The 24,153-nt window shown below is 42.4% G+C and overlaps 1 protein-coding gene and 1 long non-coding RNA gene across 5 annotated transcripts in view; one reads left to right on the forward strand and one right to left on the reverse strand.

Moving 5' to 3' along the window:
- NHS (NHS actin remodeling regulator) overlaps positions 1–24,153 on the forward strand; it is a 339,957-nt gene that overhangs the window by 308,795 nt on the left and 7,009 nt on the right. For 3 of the 4 annotated variants that reach the window (XM_027054463.2, XM_027054465.2, XM_053202122.1), the window contains exons 4-7: positions 15,060–15,122; positions 17,114–17,306; positions 19,936–20,067; positions 21,051–24,032. In XM_027054463.2, the coding sequence (XP_026910264.2) occupies positions 15,060–15,122; positions 17,114–17,306; positions 19,936–20,067; positions 21,051–24,032 (3,370 nt within the window). The remainder of the gene's footprint in view (positions 1–15,059; positions 15,123–17,113; positions 17,307–19,935; positions 20,068–21,050; positions 24,033–24,153) is intronic. The other variant, XM_027054464.2, reaches the window with a different exon arrangement.
- Positions 1–24,153, reverse strand: part of LOC113597693 (uncharacterized) — a 50,103-nt gene that overhangs the window by 17,333 nt on the left and 8,617 nt on the right. The gene's annotated exons all lie outside the window — the stretch shown is intronic.

Raw genomic sequence — 24,153 nt, forward strand, 5'->3', positions numbered from 1 at the left:
TCACACTGAAGGAGGTGGGGAAGAAAGTAGCTAAACCTAAGTAACTTTGGAAAGAAGTATTTTTGCTTTGTTTCATTTTAACCACAAATATTTATTGATGGATTGATATAATTTTAAATAGGATAATAAGGCATAACCATGGATTCAAACAGTTCAAACACCAAAAGAGAGAAAAGCCATTAACTTAGGAACTTTAAACATTCAAGTCAAAGACCTTCTGAGATACTGAATAGATGAGTATCAGACAGCTCTTCCCTTTTGTACGATTCCTATATTACATCACATGATCACAAAGCCAAAATGATTACTTCTTACGGAATTCCTCATTTATTTATACTTGAGCCATCCCACCCGGCTGCTCCTCTGTTCCCCAGTCCTCTCTCCTTCCTTTGCAGTGATGTTCTACAGCCATTCCCTTCCTAAGGAACTGTGTGCACATCTTCCTTCCAAAGCAAGAAAGCAAACAAGCAAGCTAGGAGTCATAGAAAGTTAGCCACAGGCAGATACATAAAGGAACAGACTTGGACATTAGGATGGCAACTGCCTAATTCAGTGAGGCCTAAACTCAGCTGACTTGGGCAAATAAGCTGCTGTGGCTTGCAGAAATGTCTAAAATGCCACACCATATCATGCCACCAATGTCAGATCCCACGTTTCTAGGGGATTAACAGTGGTCTACACAGGGAGGGAGGTAATCAACGTAACCAGGCAGCTAATGTGACAATACACTCAATGCTTTGGACTTCCACTGGGAGTGGACTACGGCTTCCAGCATGATCATTTGCCAAGTGCAAAAACCTTTAGGACACTAGGATGATCTTTAAATCTCTTGGACAGATAAATTAGGCATCTCTGTAACTCTAACCCTTCTACTTGGAAATGTGAAGTGAAAAACATCTCAGGGCATGCAACACTGAGGCATAAACCATGCAGCACAGGTGGGAATAAAGGAGGCTTTTAGGGTGACCTGCCTCCTTTCTAAAAAGCCATGAGAAGGTCCCCAAGCATATTGTGAGAGCAGCCATTCTGGTGGCGACAGTGGCCCAAAGCTGAGCAAACCTGCAGGCATATGGCTATTTTCTGAAGAACAAGAGTAGCCACATATAGGTACTCTCTGTGTGAAGAATCAGAGGCCATTGAGTGACCTGGGCAAGCCACCTAGAAGATTGGGCTCGACATCATTCACCTTTTAAGAAGAACATCTCCATCCAGCAGCCCTTTGATGACGGAGCAGAGTGCAGAGGATCACGAGATGGTCAAATTTTCTGAGAGAAGTGCTGATTCCCAAAAAGCTCCTGAGGATACAACATCCCAGAGGCTCATTTGCGAGCAAAGGCAGATAAAGCCGCCAGACCAGGGAACCGCCTTGTCAAGTTAGATCTACATTTAACAGGCATGACTTGCGGTGCCAGGTAAAACAGAGGGAACTTGGAAGCATAATAAAAAGCAGGAAGACTGAAAGATCAAGTGAATGGCATGTTGGGTGACAGAGAAGCAGGAAGCAAAGGACATATGGAAAAGGTTGCAGGAGCATGCTGAAACCCAGGTGAAGGGAAGGCTATATCCAGTGAAAGCTTGCTTGGCCAGTTCTTGGCATGAGTCCCTCTCTCACTTTCTCAGACAGGAGGGGCCTGTGGCATTTGGCTGCGTAACTGGGGGGAGATGATATTTATAAATGGGGAACAGGTGAATGGATACTGAAGAGAAACAGGGTGGGTGGGCCGTTTTGTAATGCCCTATTTACACCAAAAGCAGGTTTGTGTTAACAGAACACACGTGGGGTTGTCACACAACAGCTGTGGCATTTTGGGAGAAAAGAGATGATGGGGAGAGGTGGGGCTGGGAGATAGGGAGGACTCTCGAGTTCCAGTATTTAAATACTAGAAGGCAAGGAACAGTTTGGTCTCAGCCTTTTAGTCAAGAAATCGGATGCTCACTTTCTGTTACATGTTCACCTTCTCCAAAACCTTAACAAATTTTGCGAAAGATATGGCACCATCTGCACCCTGACCAGCCTCCTGGGCGGTCCTGTGATGCTGCTCAGTTGCTCATGTGAGATAACCATTCCAACCATCATGCATAGCACCTGGGACAGCTTATTGCAGGTGATCTTGTCATCTTTATCCAAATCATAGAGCTGAAAAGCAAAGTATAATACGTTGCTTCAGCTGTTCTGTGGTTCTGGTTCATTCTTACCTTCGCTCCTTGCACTATATTCAGTGGATTGGAAATGAGCCAAAGTTTTTATGAATCAGTGGAAGTTGACCTGGTCTTCCCCCTCTGAAAAGAAGGCACCAGTGAGCCAGTCCCCTGGTGGGTGGATGACAAGTTCTGGAGTCAGCTGGGAAAATTTCCAGGGCCCCATTTTCGCCTTTGTCCAGGCTGGTGAGCCCGCTATAGAGGTGGGTGGTCTGACTGTGGGAAAAGCTGGTTTACTTGATCTCCTCTAGTTCTTTCCTTCACAGTAACGTGGAGGCCTGAGGCCCCATTCCCATATGGGAGTTTCTCTAGGAGCAGCCGCACCTGAAGCAACAGCGTAAAGATAAAGACAAGAGGAACTGTACACAAATATTGTACTCTAGTTGGTAAATTTGTTCTTCACAAGAGAATAAACTAGAAAATTCTGAAACTATGTGGATAATAGGACTGAGCAAATATGTTGTGGATAATGATAATCAGTTGGTCACTGTTAGGGAAAGGAGTTACAAATAGGAAAGGGGAAGTCTAGAATGGATCCTTTGGTATTGGATTACATCTAAAATATCAGTATAAAGTCATATATATGTTTTCAAACAGAGATACAGACATGTATAAGCAGATGGATAGGCATAAAATAAGTATGTGTATATGTGCATGTAGGAGTATACAAACATATTTCTTAGCTCTCTCATCTGAGACAGCCTTAGAAGCAATGATACTCTGGCAACATTGAGCACATCTACTGCCCAGTTCTTCTTTGTAAATACCATTCTCTAAAAAAGAAAAATAAGCCAGGGATCCTTGGAGAAATTATTTATTCTAGGGCTGGGCCAGGGGAAATATACGAGTCTAGACTATCTTGAGATGTTGGAAAGAGAGTCCTCAAAAAATTAATAGGAGGCCTGTCAAAAGGGCACAGAAGCCAACTTGAAGGAGCTCCCGATGTCTAACTATGGGACACCTGGAGCACTAAAATAATGATAGTAATGGATTATAACACAGAATAAAATGAAAAAGCCATGAGTCTATACTGACATAAGTAAATTGGGATAAATATATACATACATACATGGGAGTGAGGTATCTCTTCCTTACCGAAGAATTCTAATTAATAAATGTAGAAGTATTGAGATAAATTTTAAAAATCACCATTAGCCAAATATGAAAGTAACAATTTTACAGGGGAAAATCACTGATGAATGCTAAAATTAGTTGGGTGACATTATGTTGAGAAATAGGATGTGTGCATAGTCTTAAAGTTTCTCCCCACAATATATTTGTTGATTACAAACAGAAAACAGTAACTTTAGCTGCAGAAAGCTGACAGACACCATCTTAACCAAATGATCAAAATTAACATCACCAGTAAAAGGGCACAGCTATATATGAACCTCCTGACATAATACAGTGAGATGGCACTTCTGTGGGATTCTTGACAAAAATGTGTAACTACAATCTAATCAGAAGAAAATGTCAGACAATCCTAAATTGAGGAACATTCTAGAAAATAGTTGGCCAGTACTCTCTGAAGGTGTCAAGATCATGAAAGACAAAGATTAAGGGATTACCACAAACTGAAGGACACTAAGGAGATCTGACAACTAAATGCAATATGGGATCTTGGACCAGAAAAAGGACAGTAGTGGGAAAACTGGAAAAAGCCAAATAAAGAGATTAGTAAATAATATTTACCAATGTTAATTTCCTGCTTTCAATACATGTAGTATGGTTATGTAAGATTGTAACATTAGGAAAAGCTGCATAAAGAACATATGGAAGGGGTGCCAGGGTGTCCCAATCAGTTAAGCATCTGAATTCGGCTCAGGTCATGATCTCACAGTTTGTGAGTACAAGCCCCATGTTGGGCTCTGTACTGACAACTCGGAGCCCGGAGCCTGCTTCAGAATCTGTGTCTCCCTCTCTCTCTGTCCCTCCCCTGCTCACGCTCTGTCTCTCTGTCTCTCAAAAATAAACGTTAAAAAATTGTTTTAATTAAAAAAAAGAGTATATGGGAATCCTCTCTATTAATTTTTGCAACTTCTCTGTATTCGATTATTTCAAAATAAAAAATAAATATATATCTATATGTATACACATGTATGTATATACACATACACTCAGCCATAAATATTACGCAGTTACTGGGTTAGGACTTATGCCCCAGTACCTATGACAGATATATGGCTTCTCAAGAAAGTAAGTTCAACCAGGACATGCTTAGTTCATAATTTCTTTAAATAGCAAAATTCAGGGGTGCCTGGGTGGCTCAGAGCACCCAACTCTTGATTTTGGCTCAGGTCATGATCCCAGGGTTATTGGATCAAGCCCTGCACCAAGCAGAAGATTCTCTCTCTCTCCCCCCCTCTGCCCCTCTCCCCGGCTCATTCTCTCTCACTCTCAATTAAATACATACATACATACATACATACATACATACATACATAGCAAAATTCAGAAGACCAAAGAGAATCAAATCTAAGATGATTAGACGCTGCTATGATATATGACATCCTGGCCCCTAGGGCACCCTCAGGGCACAGATTCCCATTTCAGAGTGTGGAGACAGTCTGTCATAGCAGTGCACCCTTGTCCTCTGCTGAATGAGATGTCCAGCTCATCTGGTGTTATCAATAAGGTCCTTCGGTCCAGGCCTAGATGTGCCAATACTTGAGACATTGGTCTGCTCTTCCCCTGTGCAAGCTGAAGCCAGGCATTATCAATAGATCACAGCACTTTCCTGAGTAGGCCAGACAGCCACTACTGATCAGAGTCATTGGCACTTGAGCTGAAACATCTCCTATTGCTGCATTCAACTTGCAGTCAGGTCCATGGGGACCCTTGGAGTCTAAGTCCCTGCTTAGATTCTGATGTCTAGACATATAGGCATGGAAATCATCCTTCCTCAAATGTGGTAAGAGACTCCAGCAATCTCACCAAGTGTCCCTCTCCAAGCTTCATCAGTGATCCAGGGGTAGAATATCTAATGGTCTCTGGGGTAGCAGATGACAGAGCTTGACATGAGATGGAGCCCTATGACAAAAGCTGATCAGGTCCCTGGGGAACACTGAGGCCTAAATCCTTATCAACAGGATTGACAGTTAACTCTTCCAACATATTGTGTTCACAGTTAGACTCTTTGTCAGACTTCATACAATTAGCCTGGCAAGAATATCAGGGATTCTTTGTCATTTCATAGCATGATAGTACTTTTCTAACTTATTACACTGTGGCATCCAGGGATTTTAACAGAAAATTGTGTCAAATCATACTTTTATTCTTACCAAGGAGGTGCATCTTAAGGATAGGGGACATTCCAACAGCTTTGCTGGGATGTAAATGAAGGAATTTACTCAAACTAGGACTCAGACCTCCTTGGTCATAGCCCAGATATAAACAATGACCATGTTCACTCTCATTTTCTATCAAGAAGAAGAAAATAGGTCTTAGGAGAAAGCAGCTTCTGAGAAAAACTAAACTGGCTTACAGAAGAATTAGAAGACTGGGAGTGGAGATCCAAGCCAAGGGAGGGCTTCAAGACTAGAGCTGGTAGGAGGGGCATTTCAACAGTATTTGACCCACCCTGGGATAAAGACCTTCTCACGGTCTCACTCTCTCTCCCATCCCCAGCTATGTCTCCTCTCATCCAGCCTATCCCTTCCTTCCCTTTTTCCATGAGTTCTTGTTAGAGATTTCTGATATTCTCTTGGTTTACAAGATTGGGACTGAGAAATGCTGACCAAGCCATTCCTTTGTTATAAAAGAATTACACCTACCAGCGCCCCTGGGTGACTCAGTCGGTTAAGCGTACAACTTCAGCTCAGGTCATGATCTCACAGATCATGAGTTCAAACCCCACAATGGGCTGTCTGCTGTCAGCACGGAGCCCGCTTCAGATCCTCCGTCCCCCCGCCCGCCCCTCCCCTACTCACGTGCACTCTCTCTCTCAAAAATAAACATTAAAAAAAAAAAAAAAGAATTACACATACCACAATGTCCTAGACAGGTGTTCTGCTTTTATAAAACATCTTCATAGTTTTCTCTCAGAAATATTCTGTTGTTTTATGACCTGTCTCAAAATGGTTCTGTCCACCTAAATTAAATCCCTCTTGCTGCAGTTTAAGTGTTTTCCATTATCTCACCCAGTTTGCTCCTTTAAGCCAATTAAGAAAAATTCTAATGTTGGTATGAGAATCTTTGACATAAAAATTCTTCCCTAATCCTAAGCCTTCAATTCCTCCATTCTGCCTAGAGAAATAAGTTCAAATCTTTCACCCAACTCTCCATCCTCTGTACAATCTGGTCCTAACTTGCCTTTCCAGACGGATTTCTCAAAAGTCCTTTGTACAGGCCTTAGACCTCAGCCAAACCAAACCACATGTGCTTCTTGAGATAATATCCTGCACTCTCAAAGCAGTATCCCCACTTGGAATGCCCTCTCTCCCATCACGGCCTCTTACTTATTCCTTCATTTTGAAAAAAAATTAATGGATATAAAAATGAGACATAATCTCTGCCATGCAGAGTGCCTGGATATTATCAAGTATAAGGTGTTAACACCTAACACCTGTGGTGTGGTGTTAGCATGGGGTTGGGTGTTAGGATTAAACTTCATGATAAAGGAACTGAAAAGGCCTTGAAGGATGGGGTAGAATTTGGATATGAATGCTGGCAGGAGAAGGATTATAGGCTGAGGAAACCATGAGAGCAAGCTCACACAGGCAGGAGAAGATGAAGTGCGTATACATAAATTCAAATACTTTGGTTTGGCTGCAACGCTTCAATTGACCAGATCTTGAAGGACCTTGAATGTCAGACTAAAAAGTATAACTCTATTCCATAGACATAGGAAATTATTGAAGAGTTCTGAGCACAGAAATAACATGATCAGAAAGAGCGGTGCTTTATAAAGATACCAGACTGTGCATGTATAGGATTAACTTCCTCAATTTCTAGAGGTTCCTTCTTGGTATAGTAGGGAGAGAGGAGCCTGAAGTTAGTTTCAAATCTAAGATCACAGGAGTGGTGATGCCTATCACACTCTCCATTTAATTTAGGTGTCTGGTCTTGCAAAAGGTAGACAGATCTAGGAGACTGGCTAAAAGTAGCTTATGACTTGACTTGTAGCCGTTGTTGTGATACAGGATTTTTCTTGGAGCAAATCAGCACAGCACCTAGGACATGGAACTATACAGCTACTGACACCAGTAAATACTTTTTCCCTCTATACCCATGTTCGAGAATCACCAGAAGCAGTTTGCTTTTGTGACATTAGTTCTCCTGTTCTCTGCCATAAGTTGCAGAGATTATCATCATGCTGACACCCCACGGACGATCACACCGGTTCCTATTTTCCTCATGGACTAAGGAACCAGAATTAGCCCACTACTTTAGATGCCTTAGACATTAAGTAAGCCAGGGGTGAAAGCCTGGTACCACATACTTGATCAGTCAGGGTCCAGCCAGGAAAAAAGAGTCCACACCAGTTGTTTTAACAGAGAGAATTCAGCATAGGGAAGGTACCATAAAGCAGACACAGCACATGGGAAACTGAGGTGACAGAGATAGTAACTGCAGAAAGGAGCTCACACTCCTAGGGCAGAACCTAACAGGGAGCAGCTGGTGAAGAAGGGTTATTTGCAGGGTCCCAGCATAACAGAGCATGGAAGAAGAGATTTGCAGCTGACAGACGACAGCTTAATATAGGCCGCACAATAGCTAATGAAAGCATTAGCCAATAAGTGCAGTTAACAACAAATATTATGAGAAATAAAGAAAATTCCTTGTTGCAGGTTTTAGCGTTGGAATTCTTTCTTTTTAAAACATTAGCCTGGCTGTGGAACAGCGAATAAAATTACTTGTTTGTACACATCATCACAGAATATTCTCAGGTTCCCATTTTCTTGCATGCCTGAGACATTTCACTGTTCAGAGTCTAAGCAGATAATGGAATACTACTCACAATAAAAAGGAATGAATTGCTGATACGCACAACAACTTGGATGGATCTCAAAGGCATTATGCTGAGTGAAAGAAGCCAGGCTCAAAAGGTAGGATTCCATTTATATGACACTTTCAAAATGACAAAACCATAGCGAAGGAGAACGGACTCTTGGTTGCCAGGGGCTAAGAGCTGGGGGAGACTGTGACTCTAAAGGGACAGCACAAGGGACCTTTTTGAAGTAATGGACATGCTCTGACTCCTGATTGTGGGAGGGTTATGTGAGTCTGTGCACATGATAACACAGAGCTATACTAAAAAAAAGAGTCAATTTAAAGAAGGGGGGAAAACAGGAAAAAAGTAAAGGCGGGACATGCATGGCACATGCATAAGAAAGTTTTATCTTTTTTATTTTGTTTAATTTGCTGGGATAAGGTCAAGTAGCACCCTACCGAGTTCTCGCCACATTTGGCGTGAGTTAGAAGGGAAAAGTGTCAGTTGGAGTGAGACCAAATACACAACATGTCTTCAGTTACCGCACACCTCAGAGCCCCCAGGCGACGGCAAGGCAGGAGGGTGAGGGAAGAATTCTCCCCGCACCTCTGGGCCATTGTGGGTGAGGGTATTTGCGCTGTTTGCAGGAGTTCAAAGCCTCCTTCTTCCCTCCACTTCAAAGCCTGGCCTGCCTTTTCCCCACTCATGTCTTTTATTTGGTGCTAGCAACTTTTGAGAACTGATGCTGAATGGCCCTTGGCAGTGACCCCACTAACTGGCAAAGCTGGCCACAGGGGATGAATAAGACACTCACTGGCGTCAACATCACAGTGGTCGTGGCCCAGTAGGCCTTGTTTTGTGTTCTCCTTGACAGTCCAGAGCAACTCCCATGAATAAGTGACTGAGCAGCAGCAGGAAGTGCTCTCCGTCCCGGCCTCCCTGGAGCCCTCTTTTCCATTCACATGGGGACTACCTTCCACACAGGCTTCAAAGTAGAATTTTGTTATGCTCGGCACATTTAAATCACTTCATTCATAGAACACCATTAAACAAAGTGTTCCTGAACTTTAAAATACATAAAATCATTTTGCATTCCATCACCCTAAGAATTTGCATTCAGTTCCAGCTGAGATCAAAAGGAGAGAGAGATTCTTTGTGGTTACCTGCTATCTTTCAAAAAACCTCTCTTTGGGTAAAAACTGCACCGTTGCCATTGCGTTCATGTTCTGCTCTCTAGACACGGATCTCATACCTGAGACGTCTATCAACAAGATGGGATTCAAAAGTGAATGAGCACATACTCTTTGGTGTCTGGCTTTTTTCACTCCACATACTTTTTTGAGGGCAATGTTGTACGTAGCAATACTGTATTCTTCTTTATTACCGGGTAGTACTGCATTGCATGAATACAGTAGTCCCCAATTTGTTTACCCATTCTGTTGTTGGTAGATATTTGAGGTGTTTCTAGTTGTGAGAGTTTTGGGGGAGGGACTTTGTGAATAAAGTTGCTGTAAATATTTTTGTGCAAGGCTTTCTGTGGACATACTCATTCTTCTTACCTCCATTTACCTAAGAAGGAATTAAAGGGTAGACATACGTCAGGTTTGTTAGATATTGCCAGTCTCTGAAATGACTATACCATTTTACCCTCCCCTCATCAATTTATGAGAGCTCTACTTGCTTTTCATCTTTGTCAACATTTGGTGTATTAATATTTTTAATTTTAGCCCCTCTAACATATAGCATTATTTGCTTGTGGTTTTCATTTGAATTTTCCTGATGAGAAATGATGTTGAGGGCCCTTGCGTATGCTTATTGGCCTTTTGTATATTTCCTTTTGCAAAGTGTTTCTCAGGAGAAGTGAGGAAGTGGTGGTGGCAATATCCACCAGAGAAGAGAAAAAAAGTTATGATTTGGAAAAGCAGATTTATCAATGATTAAGGCCGTTTTCCCCAGTCCTGCACATTTATGAGTTGTGCTGTTTTAAATAGTAATGTGTAAAACGGTTAAAGAACCTAGTAGGCACTTGTTCCCAAATATCTCCCTCCTGGCCTATAACCACTGTCCAGAATTCTGCTTCAGAGACGTGCTCCTTTGGGCTTTTCACTAGGAGTTCTCAGCACATTAACATGAATGCACCTGTGGGCGCCTGTCTACCCTCACAGCTGGCTGGGAACGTGGCGTGAAGGGTTTGGGCACTTGGGGGTGCTGCATTCAGCAGCTTCCTTAGGGGAAGCATGAAGGCTCCTGCTGCCTGGGAGAGAGTGGTGACAAAGGAAACACCAGGAAAGGGAAGAAAGGCTTAGGACAGAGAAAGCACAGGATGCACCCTAAGCTTTTACTTAACTTCATTGTGTTTTCCCAAGGTTGTTCCCTATGGTAAATGTTGGAGTTGAGGAGAGAGGAAAGGGAGGAGCACAGCATGAGTCAGAAATGATGTCATTAAACATGTCTGGAAGAGCACAATGCCAGCCACGAGGAGACTGTGGGACACCATCATGGAATAAAAGTGCCATGTAACTGTGGCACTAAGGGTGCTATGTGAAGAAGGTGTTCCTTTAAGCCCTCCAGAAAGACCAAACACTTCATGTTTATGTGCAACACATACACACACTCCAGTAAAGAAAAATCTGAGGCAGACAAGGTCTCCTCCATCTCACAAATGGGCTATAAGCTGTGCATAAATGCAGGGACCAGGTCTAAGGACAAGTAAGTCTCAGAGTAGGGTGACAATGAGAGCCCAGATCACCTCACCGGGAACCCACTTGGCTTGCAATGAACATCTTTACTCTAAGGTTTTATTCCCCTACCAAAGTGTACCACAACATCCATTCTCTAGTAAATATTTCTCATGTTTAAGACAGCATGACAGTAATAAATCAGCCCTCAAAGTCAGCTGCTATAAATGCCATGTGTTATCAGTTAGATCACACACCAGAGCCAAATTTTCAAAACATTTCCTTTTGAAATACTCACAACATTTTAACAGATGTCTTTTGGAGAGTTTTGAAGCACAATAAGCTCCCATCAACATATAAAATAAAACCAAAAAGAAAGTAAAATGTGGAGAGATTATATTTTTCTTTTGGCAGTAAGACAAAGGTGGGGGCAAATCTTGAGATCTTTGGAGAAATGCTTGTTCACAGCCACAAAAGTGAAGAAATTAATGTCTGTTATTTCCTGCTCTGAACACTGACCAAAAATATATAACTCTAGCTTTCGTGGAAGCAGTTTCCTGGGCAGCTAGAGAAAGGATGTGAGGGTGTAAATTATGGGGCCATCAGGGACAGAAATGGGATGCAAGCATCCAAAAAGCATCTTTTGTCAGGGACAAGATGGGCAAGACCAGCGGTGGCTGATTCTAAAATGGTGCATCTTGGAGTCTAAGCCCTCTCAAAATCAGTGGTAGGAGGGCCAGAATGGGAACCTAGAAAAGGAAGGAGAAAGTTTTATGTATGTGTTTTTCTTCAACATTTGTTTATGAGAAAATTTGGAAGTACAGAAAAGTCAAAAGAATTGTGCAGTGAGCATGCCTATACCCATGAGAGGGATATCATTTTTCATGTGACAGTTTGTTTCCACTGGGGCTGATTTTGACCTTCAAAGAAATGCTCTTGAATGAATGAATGAATGGTCTAACAATCTTCCCACCCATGTATTCTGGGGAAGCCTAGGTTGTTCACTGCTACTCCTGCACGCAGTGGTAATTTCAAGAGCAGGAGGCCCTATGGGTCTGCTTCTATCAACTATTGTTTTGGACGCTCCTTGCTCATGCTGTCTGGTCTCCTGCTCTTGCCTTGTTATCTTTGACTTTGTGCTGAATGTTATACTGAAAAATTCTATGTGGAAATAATTTGATCTTCTCTCTTTTGAGAGGATTTCTCTGTTTGCTTATGCTAGGCATACGGGGGTGCTAGCTGGCAGTACAACACATTTTGTTTAAGCAGTACCAAGGCAGTAGGAATATGGTTATGAACAAGAAATGGTTTCTGCCCTTATAAGTCTTACTAAGAATAAGCAATAGCATTCATTCAAATAGAGCCTATACAGAATAATGTAACTCACGCAAGCTTGACCAGCATGCGGCTTTTCCTCACCTTACCCATCTGCACCCATTAAGGAGAGGCATGCTGGGCCGTGCAGAGATGTGCTGAGGTAACAGTTTTCTTTCAGTTTTATTTCTTAAATAATTGAGAAGAGAATTCTATGAACTGATTACTGCATTCACCATGTAAAAATCTAATCAGAAATAATCAGAACGCTCTCGCTTCCTTTGACCAAACACCTAGGAGAGAGAATGCTTTAAAACACTACCCTCAAGCAGTTACTAATTTCATGGCAGAAATAAAACGAAAGTCCATTTGAATATTATAAGCCTAAATACCCTAAATCAACAGACCATCTGCAGGAACTTGAGTGCTTTAGTCGGGCGGTGGAACCAAAGAACACAGTCCTTTCACACACAAGCTCAAGAGTACCTAGTTTCAGCTCTCACAAGCTGGAGGCTGGAGCTACTATCGAAATAGCTGAGACCGATTATCTGAGAAGCAATCTTCTGTGAAAGATTACAGACAGACCTTGACTTCATGATGGTGACCAAACAGAACGGACTGAGCTCTCTCTGGACTTGCCATCCTTAGTCACTTCCAGATGTTACCTCATGATTGTTTAATGGGATGGAGGGGCTTCTAAAACTGATGAAAAAATAAAAACCACTCCTCATCCCTCACTCCTGGCAAAAATACTCAACAGGAGAGATGACTTGGAAGATTTAAGGCAAATGACCAAACATACTAATATTAATATCATTAATATGTTATGCCCTGCAGTTTCCTGCTGTGTAGTTTTTTGAAATCCTTTCATGAGACACTGGAGCCTTTGGTTTCTTGGAAACAGGTTCCTTTACCACGTGGGCTTTGTTTTCTGGCTCCCTTTTTCCTACTTCCGTGAGTTTGCTATTTTGCATACCCAAGCGTCTTGAGACCTGCACATCACTATCTGTGACTGATTCTTAGGAGAGACCCAGGTTAATGCTTGAACTCAGGCCACATACAGCACATCTGTCAAAATAATCATTTTTCCTTTTTTTTATTTAAAAAAATTTTTTATGTTTATTCATTTTTGAAAGACAGAGAGAGAGAGCACAAGCCGGGGTGGGGGTGAGGCGAGAGAAGGGGACACAGAATCTGAAGCAGGCTCCAGGCTCTGAGCTGTCAGCACAGAGCCTGACGCGGGGCTCGAATTCACGAACCGCAAGATCATGACCTGAGCCAAAGCTGGATGTTCAACTGAGCCACCCAGGCACCCCAAAATAATCATTTTCAATGAGGGAGCCATAGACCCTACAAAAATCATTTATCTTAAATAACACTGAGATCAAAGTTAACCGGGCCTGAGGAGATGGCATTTGCTTTGCTTAAAAATTAATGAGCAACCCTGTCCGTTAACATTTAGAAGCTTAGAAGAGAATTAGACCTTGAGCGTTCCACCTCCAAAACATATGTCTGCCATAGGCTTAAGAACAGGTTAGAACTGGAATACATTAATACTGAGCCTCTGATGGAACCAAACGCTGCTTGTGGTTTCCTCTATTTGCTTCCACCTATCGGCACTAAGATGGTGAGTACCCGTGGGTTCTGTGGTGTCTGCTTCCTCCTGATATCTTGAACACAATCCTTACTGTATTTGGGTTTTCCATCAGTGTTAGAACACACAGGGCTCATATCATTCAAAGGCACAAAATAATTTGTTGAGCCCTTACAATGAGGAGGCATTTTGCTGGCGTCATGGAAGACTGAAAAGAAAATCAAATATGGCTCCTGACCCCTAGGAACTCATAATCTAACAGAAGAAAAAGACACATCCAGGGATAGTTCAGGTTATGTTAAAGCAATGCTATATGGAAAGTGCTGTAATAGAGGCCTAATTGAATCCAAAGCTGACATGGTTTAGAGTTTAAAAGAGTTTCAACGTCCTTCTCAGTAGATCCTGAAAAGGGGATTGTAGTTACCTGATTATTCTCTAAATAGGACCAGCTACGTAATTTGTGGGGCCCGGTGCAAAATGAAAAGGTAGGGCCCCTTACTCAAAAAAGCTTGGTGTCCTGAGTGCAGGGCCTTGTCACATGCCCTTGAACCTGGTCTTGTCTTCAAATACAGTCTATGAATATGAGGAAGAGGCAAATTTTAAGCAACCTAGAGGAAGACGTTGCACACAGGGAATTTTCTTTCAAGGAGCTCACAGGAAAATGAATTCACTGTAAGGAAGGAAAATAATTCAGTATTTCCCAAATTAACAAATTGGGATTGGGAGCTAAAGGAAAGTCACTATTTTGCAAAAACAGTGTCACAGATATGCCATGGCTACAAGGTAAGGACAATGATAATAGTAGCAGTAGTGGTGGTAGTAGCTGACACGGACTTAGAGAGCTTATTGAGTGCCAACATTCTTCTCAGTCTGTTCTGTATATTTACTCATTTAATCCTCAAAAGAATCCTGAAGGGTAGATAGATGCTGTTATCTCCCTATCTTCCAAATGAGGAAATTGACCTTAGAAAGGTTGAATACTTGTCCCTGGCCACAAAGCAAAGAAGTGGTAGAACCAGGATCTGAACTCAGACAGTCTAGCTCCAAAGTCTGTGCTCTTAACCGCTATTTATGCTACTTCTCATAAAATAGGGACCCGCTATTTATGCTACTTCTCATAAAATAGGGAGGTATTCAGAAGGAAGGAAGGGGAGAGGGAGGGAGAGAGAGAGGGAGAGAGGGAGGGAGGGAGGGAGAGAGAGAGAGAGAGAGAGGGAGGGAGGGAGGGAGCTATCCCAGTATATATTCATTCACTGATATTACAGACTTGGCTTAACCAGGGTGTACTGTATGTTGTGTGCATGTTTTTAATTTTTTCTTTTTTTGCATTTCATGTTCATAGTTTAACAGCACCCGTTCGCCCTCCCCCACTGAGTGTTGCCACATGACCCCATGGAGTAGAAAGGTACTGGTTCTGAGAACATTCCATCACAGCCCTATCCCACTCTCTCCAGACACTTTCTTCTGTCTTTTAACTATGGCAAACTGTTGTTTCTAACTAACAGGTACTCTTTTAACTCCACTTTAAGAGTGATATTTTCCTAACTTGAATTAAATAAAATATGATTTAGACAGCAGTGTCCTTGGCTGTCTTTCCCACTTACTTTCCCCCCCTAAATTGCAATTAAGGCTCTGTTCAAGACACGCATCACCTAATGCCACTCCTGGACTTTATAGTTCGAAGGGAAGAAATTCCGACTCGCCCTATATTTATCAGAACTGTGAAACTTCTCAAATCAAAAAAAGAGAAGAGGACAAAAGGATTCTCGGGGAGCCAGTTATCCCTGTCGCCGCCGTTAAATAAAACGTGCTTTTGGCTGCTGGTCAGAGCCTGTAGTCGGGTCACTATTCTTTCTTTGTTTCCCAGCCCATTGTTATTCAAGGAAGGAATCGCCTAGGAAATGTGGCCTCTGGTGGTGGGGGTTTCTTTCCAGCTCTCGCTCGCTCGCTCTGCCTCTTTTTCTGTCTCTCGTTTTGCATGCACCAAACTTTTTTTTTCTTTTTGGAAGTTACCTAGGAAACAAAGTCTTTTGTGCTCCAACTTTATTTGAGCTATTCGCTTCGCTGGGAATCTGCACAAAAGCTGAAGAGAGAAAGAAGGTTGCGATGTTTTACTAAAATGTTCATGGCGAACATATTTTTCTGGGGGGGGGGGCAATCATATCCTGTTGGGTGTGTTGGGGGGTTTCGCAGATACCTCTGACAAGGTAAGCAAATGCTGCGGGGTTAACTTAAACAAGTGGCTCTGGAATCTTCTCTTTAAGAGGACCTGAGAACAATTTGACAATATGTGAAATCCTGAGTCAACAGGACACAATGCTTCCAAATATGATGAGAAAAAAAATTTTTTTGTGATTTTAGGACAGAATATTATTAAAACTTAACTGGAATAAGAGGAAAAAGTATTTATTTTATACACTCACCTTCCTCCAAATTATGTAAAGAAAGAAAACTAGGTTCAGTGGTGAAAACTGGGTCTTTTAAGATAATCTGGTTTAGAAACCCAACCCTGAAATCAAAATTGGAATGGAGCCTTTTTAATAATCTGGGTTAGGACCCCAGCCCTGAAGTAAAAGGTAGACGATATTAATATCTATCAAGGGTTTGGATGGAGAATTTTCAAATGTCATACAGAAGTCAAGGCCTCTAACTAAACAGCTAGAAGAAAAGCTTCACACTGCAAAGCGGAAAGAAACTCAGCTAAGGCCCTTTATATTCTGAATTTGAAAAAGAAGCCCTCTCGACTCTTTCTCCCCATTAACTGCTTTTGTATTTTCCACTGTAGTAAGTTGGGGGATTTGTTTTTCCATGTGCACGCAGCGTTGGTGAAACTACATTTTTCAAATGTTATTCACAAATGCCATTGTCGTGCAGTAAAATCAACTCCTTATGTTTTAATCCAGCCTCTCAGATTAAGATAGGCTTTGTCCTTCCAGGTGATGTGTTCTGGAATGTCTCCTGACTCCAGGTTTTCTGGGACGTTTTCTGAACCTTTTCGTAGGCATCTATATCATCTTCTCCCTTTGATCCCAGTCATTTTGAGCTCTCAAGACTTTCAGTAGCAATATACAGCGAGATAGATATCCAGAATCTACCTCTCACTAGATTAGAGACTCAGATTTTTCTTCAGTTTGAAGTTTGGGGATTTATGGCTACCTGTCTCTCCTCTTAATTCCATTTGACCTGAAAAGCATGTTCATGTAGCCCATTTTTTCTTCTGTGTCTCTTGACTATTGAAATCATAACTTTCGATTAGTTGTGCTTACTATTTCTAGGAATTCTTCCTTTGATCTAAAAGTTTATATCTGACCTCACTGTTCTTAACTGGGAAATTCCTTAATATGTGTGCTTACATATAAACCATGATGGCGAAGTCTGAATGTACTTCATTTGCAGTCCCATCCCCCAGAAGATGAAGACACAGATGTCACGTTAGGGCAGAGGCCGAAAAACCCGGTACACAATATCCCCTCGACACTGGACAAGCAGACCAACTGGAGCAAAGCACTGCCTCTCCCAACACCAGAGGAGAAAATGAAACAAGATGCCCAAGTGATCTCTTCTTGCATTATTCCCATCAATGTCACTGGTAACGTTCTGTTCTTTTCTTAGGGGCAGTCGGGTCAGAATATTCTGTGTTTTAAATATGTTCAAAACCTGTGCTTCTGGGTGTACCAGTTAAGAACACCGCTTTGTAAACAAGCAATACCTTTTTCATCAGAATACAACCCAGAAGATGTTTAATATGCTTTTGTCAGGTTTTGAACATCAATTTGCATATGTTCTGCTGGGCCGCTTGTTATGTAAATGATGGACAGTTTCTTTTTGAAAAAAAGTCACCAAACAGCTCTTTGGTCATAGCTGACTGAAATAATGGAGAAAGCGGCAGTGATTAATCATATGATAATGATGCATGGCCCAGCAAGAGAGAAAACAGCAAACCCCAGGTCCCTCAAACGGCAAGTAATGATCCTGTAGACCAACTATAAAATCTGTTTTCAGGCTTCCTTGGATGAAGGTAGGCTTGTTTAAAAGATCATTTAGACTTCTGCATCGATTTTGGTGATTTCTGACCTAAAAATATATGTATTCAGAGATGAAGGCTGAATTCTATTCTAATCCAGCAAGCCTGTCTTCCATTCCTCTCTGCTTTCCTCCTCTTGTGTATTGAGAGTGTATTAGACTAAGTCAAATGTAAACCTGTACGGACTTTTCTTGAAAAGTTTGCCTGCAGCAATTGTAAATTCCAGGTAATCTCAGCTTTAAGTAAAATAATGTTATGACATATTCTAACTTTCAAAGATAGACATAAAACGATCTATCCACTGGGCTTTCTTTAAACATCTGTAATAGTTACATTTTAACTTATTTGCATATTGAAATTTTCCAAATGGCCATATAATTACTGACTTTTTTCCTGGTACCATGTGATTAAAAATTGCATGTCGCTTGAGATGCATTTTGGACATGGCTATTATTAACCCCACTGAGATTTCTCTCCCATAAAGTGGAGAGCAAAGGATGAACAGGTATCTGGGATAGACCTTATTTCCTTCCTGAAAAACAAGAATTCTGGTTGATCAGCTGGTTATGAGGTGGGAGTAATTTTCCCGATGATCTCCTCAACTTGTAGGATAAATTATTCTAAGGATGTGTACTTTATCTGATGTCCACAATCTAAATGGGTTGGATTAGGTAGATGTCAAAATGTATCGTTTTGGCATCCTCTTAAACTAACTTTCCATTCTGGGAACATTTGATTTGAGCACCACCTGCTTTCTTCATAACACTGTAAGTAAATCTTGTTTTCAAATTTAGTTCTTTGATTATGGGTCTTGTGATTCAGGAAAAAGGAAGATCTTTCCTTCTGCTTTATTTCAGGAACTCTCAGACTAAAGCCTAGATTATATGCTGATTTCAAGAGCTTTAATGAGAAAGCTCCTAATTACGTCCATATAACATAAAGTGTGTCTGTATGCCAGACGTCCTGTAATTAGTATGAGTAGAATGAAGGATCTTAATTTTTGGTTGGAGCTAAGAAAGGAAAATTCCGTTAGTACAGATTCTCCAATAATATTGTAATTATTCATCATGTGATATCTCAGACTTTTTTCAAAGTGAGTTCTAGAAACTGTTGTCACTGTGATGCTAAGCAGAACTCAGAGTGCTTCATTATGTAGCTGAGCCGAAGTTTAACATGCCATCCTGCTCTAAGCTTAACAGTCAGGATAAATGATGAGGTAACCAGATTCCAAAGCACTTTTGGCATCATGACTTTCTGAGGCAAAGCTCACGCTGACAAATCCATGGCGCATGCCTATGCCAGACAGGAGTTTGAGTTCCTCACCACCTCCTTCACCATTCTAGATTTGATAAGACTGCCTGTAGCGTAGCAATGATGTGATTATGGAAAGAGAAACAAATAGGCATCAAGGTCTGGCCCCTGTATTTATAAAAGCAAACAGAGACTCACTGTAAAGACTGGGACTCCCAGCTTCATTTCCACCTGATGGAGAAGGCAGACCCACTCAAGGATAGAACTGGGGACTGCCTTGTACTTTCCTCTTATATTGATAAGATCTTGGTACCAAACCAAAAAGTGTCCAACTGGGTCAGTAGAAGAAAGTAGAAAGAGTTACATGAGAATTTAAAAACAAATCTTTAGGCTACTTTCTCGTCACAGAAAGAGTGTGCGTGAGTGTGTGTGTGTGTGCGTGTGCGTGTGTGTGTGTGTAGGGTTGCAGTGTAGTGGGTAGAGAGGGAAAAGATACCTCACAAAGATGCTTTTAGTGAAGAGATGGGTCAGGAAATGTTAGCTGAACTAATTTGGGTTAGCATCTTAGCTCTGGATCTACTCTGCAAAGACAGCATCAGAGAGCCCAGTAAATAGTAACTAAAGGTTGTGAGTCCTTAAGGAGCTGTTTCTGTGTGAGAGTGATTCTTTGATGTTATTTTTCTCTCCTCTTTCTTTTGATTTTCCTTCTTTGCTTGTTGCTCTTGGCAGTGCAAGCTGTTGTGCAGAGCCGCATTTAGAAGTAAAGCTTAATGTACCGCAGAGTAATTTAAATAAGAGCTGAATAAGGGCTCCCTTATATTTATTCACGGGCTTAATCCAAACTCTTCCTTTACTTCCAATCAATAAATATCACTGTGTTCCAAGCAAATGAAAATTTGTTTGCCATTTCTAAAGGCTAATGAGACCTATCTGTGGGTTGCAGGAGTTGGTTTTGACAGAGAGGCTAGTATACGCTGCTCTCTTGTTCATTCACAATCCGTACTACAGCGGAGACGAAAACTGAGGAGGAGGAAAACCATCTCGGGTATCCCCAGAAGAGTCCAACAAGAAATAGGTGTGGTATAAAACTGTTAATGGTTAACATTCTGTTGGGTGCGATTATAAGGAGGGGAAATGGAAGCCGGCCTTTTAATCAGCTTCCTTAAAAATAGTCAGTGTGGTAACTTGTAGAGGCTTTGAAATGGTGTGTACTTGTTTTGTGTTCAGCAAGCTGGTGGTATTACTTTTTGAATCTCTGTCCTTGACCATGAAGATTTTAACCTTATGGATTTAGGTATATATGTTCAGGTCTTACGGCTGAAATGTAATATTTTGGTAATTTTTTAAAAGTTTTATTAATATGGAAATAATAAAAACTAACAAGATTCTGTGAAAAATTATTTTTAAAAAATTATACCTTTATTTGAAGAGAGATATACTTTTATGGCATTAACTATTTTAAAAAGGTAAATTTCAAGCATATTCAATTAAATATTGAATACTGATAACATGTTACGCTTTATGACTTTTTTTTCTATTTTTTTTCTGTTCCATGTATTTAGGAATCTCTTCCTACATTTTATTATTGTTGTTGTTATTATTATTATTAGGGTAGCATCTCTATTATTACATATAATGAGTTATAAGAGTTTTACTTTGTTGAGTATATATTACAAAATAAAAAAGAATAGTGGCCAAGAAGACTAAATGCACTTAAGTTTAACTTTAGTTTAAAAAAAAATAGTCATCACTTACTGGGGCAAATAATTTGACAGTGAAGAGAGAGAATTCACAAAAGATCTAAGAACATGTTCTCTTAGTATACACTAAGAAAATGTGTGTGTGTGTAGAGAGGGAGAGGGAGAGGGACAGAGACACAGAGAGGCAAATGGGCAGATTCCCCAAAGCCTTTTAACTTTCTCCTAATTTTACGTGCTGCTTGTTTTTTCTCAAAGAGAAAGATCCAGTATGCCGCACCCAGATTTGTGGGCATCTCTCAGAATGTGTGTTAGCCTGCTGAGGTATACAATATCTCACTGTGCTGTCCATGTGCCCTAGATTCTGATGAATCCCCTGTGGCCAGGGAGAGGAATGTGATCGTGCACACACATCCAGACCCTTCCAGCACTGTCAACAGGAGGTCTGGAACCAGGGACTCGGAGTGCCAAACCGAAGATATTCTGATTGCTGCTCCATCCAGAAGGAGAATCAGAGCTCAAAGGGGTCAGAGCATCGCAGCTTCCCTTTCTCATTCTGCCGGCAACATCTCCGCGTTGGCAGACAAAGGCGACGCCATGTTTACTACAGCAGTGAGCAGCCGCACAAGATCTCGGAGCCTTCCCCGGGAGGGCAACAGAGGTGGGGATGCTGAGCCCAAAGTTGGTGCTAAACCCTCGGCATATGAAGAGGGGGAGCCTTTCGTGAGTGACCAAGAAAGAAACACTAATGATTGCAGTGATGCCCCCAGCAGCCCGAGTGCACAGGAACGCCAGCCTGCTCTGGGCCTGGCTTGCTCTCAACATCTTCACAGCCCCCAGCACAAGTTAAATGAGAGAGGGAGGTCGCGTCTATCCCGAATGGCTGCCGATTCTGGTAGCTGTGACATCTCCTCCAACTCGGACACCTTTGGGAGCCCCATCCACTGCATCTCCACGGCTGGCGTCCTCCTCAGCAGCCACATGGACCAGAAGGACGAGCACCAGTCATCCAGCGGCAACTGGAGTGGGAGCAGCTCCACATGCCCCTCACAGACCTCAGAGACGATTCCTCCTGCAGCTTCTCCTCCCCTCACTGGCTCTTCACACTGTGACTCGGAGTTGTCCCTAAACACGGCCCCTCATGCTAATGAGGATGCCACTGTCTTCGTGACCGAGCAGTACAACGACCACCTGGATAAAGTGAGAGGCCACCGGGCAAACTCCTTTACCTCCACGGTGGCCGACCTGCTGGATGACCCCAACAACAGCAACACAAGTGACAGTGAGTGGAACTACCTGCATCACCATCACGATGCCTCCTGCCGCCAGGATTTTAGTCCTGAACGCCCCAAGGCAGACAGCCTAGGCTGCCCGAGCTTCACAAGCATGGCCACCTATGACAGCTTTCTGGAAAAGTCTCCATCAGACAAAGCAGACACTAGCTCTCACTTTTCAGTGGACACAGAAGGATACTACACTTCCATGCACTTTGACTGTGGCCTCAAAGGTAACAAGAGTTATGTCTGTCACTATGCAGCCCTGGGCCCAGAGAATGGCCACGGCATGGGGGTTCCTCCTACTCTCCCGGACTGTGCCTGGCAGGACTACTTAGACCACAGGAGGCAGGGAAGACCAAGCATCTCTTTCAGGAAACCAAAGGCAAAGCCGACCCCACCTAAACGGAGCTCATCACTGAGGAAGTCCGATGGAAATGCAGACGTTTCTGAGAAGAAAGAACCAAAGATAAACACTGGCCAGCTCCTGCCTCACAGTTCCAGGGAAATGAAGCTGCCTCTTGATTTCTCCAACACGCCTTCTCGAATGGAAAATGCCAACCTTCCCACCAAGCAGGAATCTTCTTGGATGAATCAGAGTGAACATGGTATTAAGGAACCTCAGTTAGACACTTCAGATATTCCACCATTCAAAGATGAAGGTGCTGACTCAACTCACTATGCAGATCTCTGGCTTCTAAATGACTTGAAAACAAATGATCCTTACAGATCTTTATCTAATTCAAGCACTGCTACAGGTACCACAGTTATCGAATGCATCAAATCTCCAGAGAGCTCTGAGTCCCAAACATCCCAGTCAGAATCAAGAGCCACCACCCCATCTCTTCCTTCTGTTGACAATGAGTTTAAACTGGCTTCACCAGAAAAGCTGGCCGGCTTGGCATCCCCATCAAGTGGCTACTCGAGCCAGTCTGAAACACCAACCTCCTCTTTCCCTACAGCTTTCTTTTCTGGTCCACTGTCTCCTGGAGGTAGCAAAAGAAAACCGAAAGTCCCAGAAAGGAAATCCTCACTACAGCAACCCTCTTTAAAAGATGGAGCTCTGTCACTGAGTAAAGACCTTGAACTTCCAATTATACCTCCCACCCATCTTGACCTAAGTGCTCTTCATAGTGTCTTGAATAAACCATTCCACCACCGTCACCCACTGCATGTGTTTAGTCATAATAAGCAGAACCCAGTAGGAGAAACACTCAAGTCCAATCCTCCACCATCCCTTGCAATTACACCGACAGTCCTGAAATCTGTGAACCTTAGGTCCATCAGTAAGTCTGAAGAAGCTAAACAAAAAGAAGGCAACAATACAGATCTCCCCTACTTAGAGGACAATGCTCTCGCAATGGCTGCCCTGTCGCCAGGCAAGATGAAGCCACATTTGGCTAAGAAATCAGTATCACGTCAGTACTCCACTGAAGACACCATACTGTCCTTTTTAGACTCCTCTGCACTTGAGATGGGACCAGATAAACTACAGCTAGAGAAAAAATATACTTTTGATGTAAAGAATCATTGTGACCCAGAAACAGTTACCTCAGCTGGTAGCAATCTTCTAGAGTCAAGTGTCACAAGAGACCCAATACCTATGGAGAGTGAGCCCATTCCAGAAAACACACCAAGTAAAACTTGTGACTTTCCCACAGAAGGATTTCAGAGGGTCTCTGTCGCCCGCCTAAGTGATGTGGATGGTAAAACACTCCAATATGGAGCTGGTGCAGATGAAGCCCCGGCACAGGCGCAGAAGGCATCCTCTGCAGGTGGAGAGGAAGCTGCTCAACTGGAGTCTGCAGATGTGCTGACATCTCAGTCGGACGCACCAACCAGACCCACAGACATAAGCAATCCCCTTAAGCATCAACTGGGGATGAGCCGCCACCATGACCAAGTGCCTGGGAATATCAGCTACGAAGCAGAGGTATCAACTGCAAATCCATGCCCTGAAAAACGTTCCGAGCAGGAAAATATTGCTTCAGGTATTTCAGCCCAAAGTGCCTCTGGTAACAGCGGAGCAGAGGAGACCCAAGGAAGTATGGAGGAGGTTTCACTGAAAGGTCAGTCGTTGATACCTTTGTCACAATGGAAAGGTGTCTCGTGGCACTTCCTTAAGTTTTTCCTTTCTTATGTTCCCTATAACATAGCACCACCCTGGGGGTTGGTTTCCCTCCACTTTTT

This window comes from Acinonyx jubatus, chromosome X (genome assembly GCF_027475565.1).
Source record: "Acinonyx jubatus isolate Ajub_Pintada_27869175 chromosome X, VMU_Ajub_asm_v1.0, whole genome shotgun sequence".
NCBI lineage: Eukaryota > Metazoa > Chordata > Mammalia > Carnivora > Felidae > Acinonyx > Acinonyx jubatus.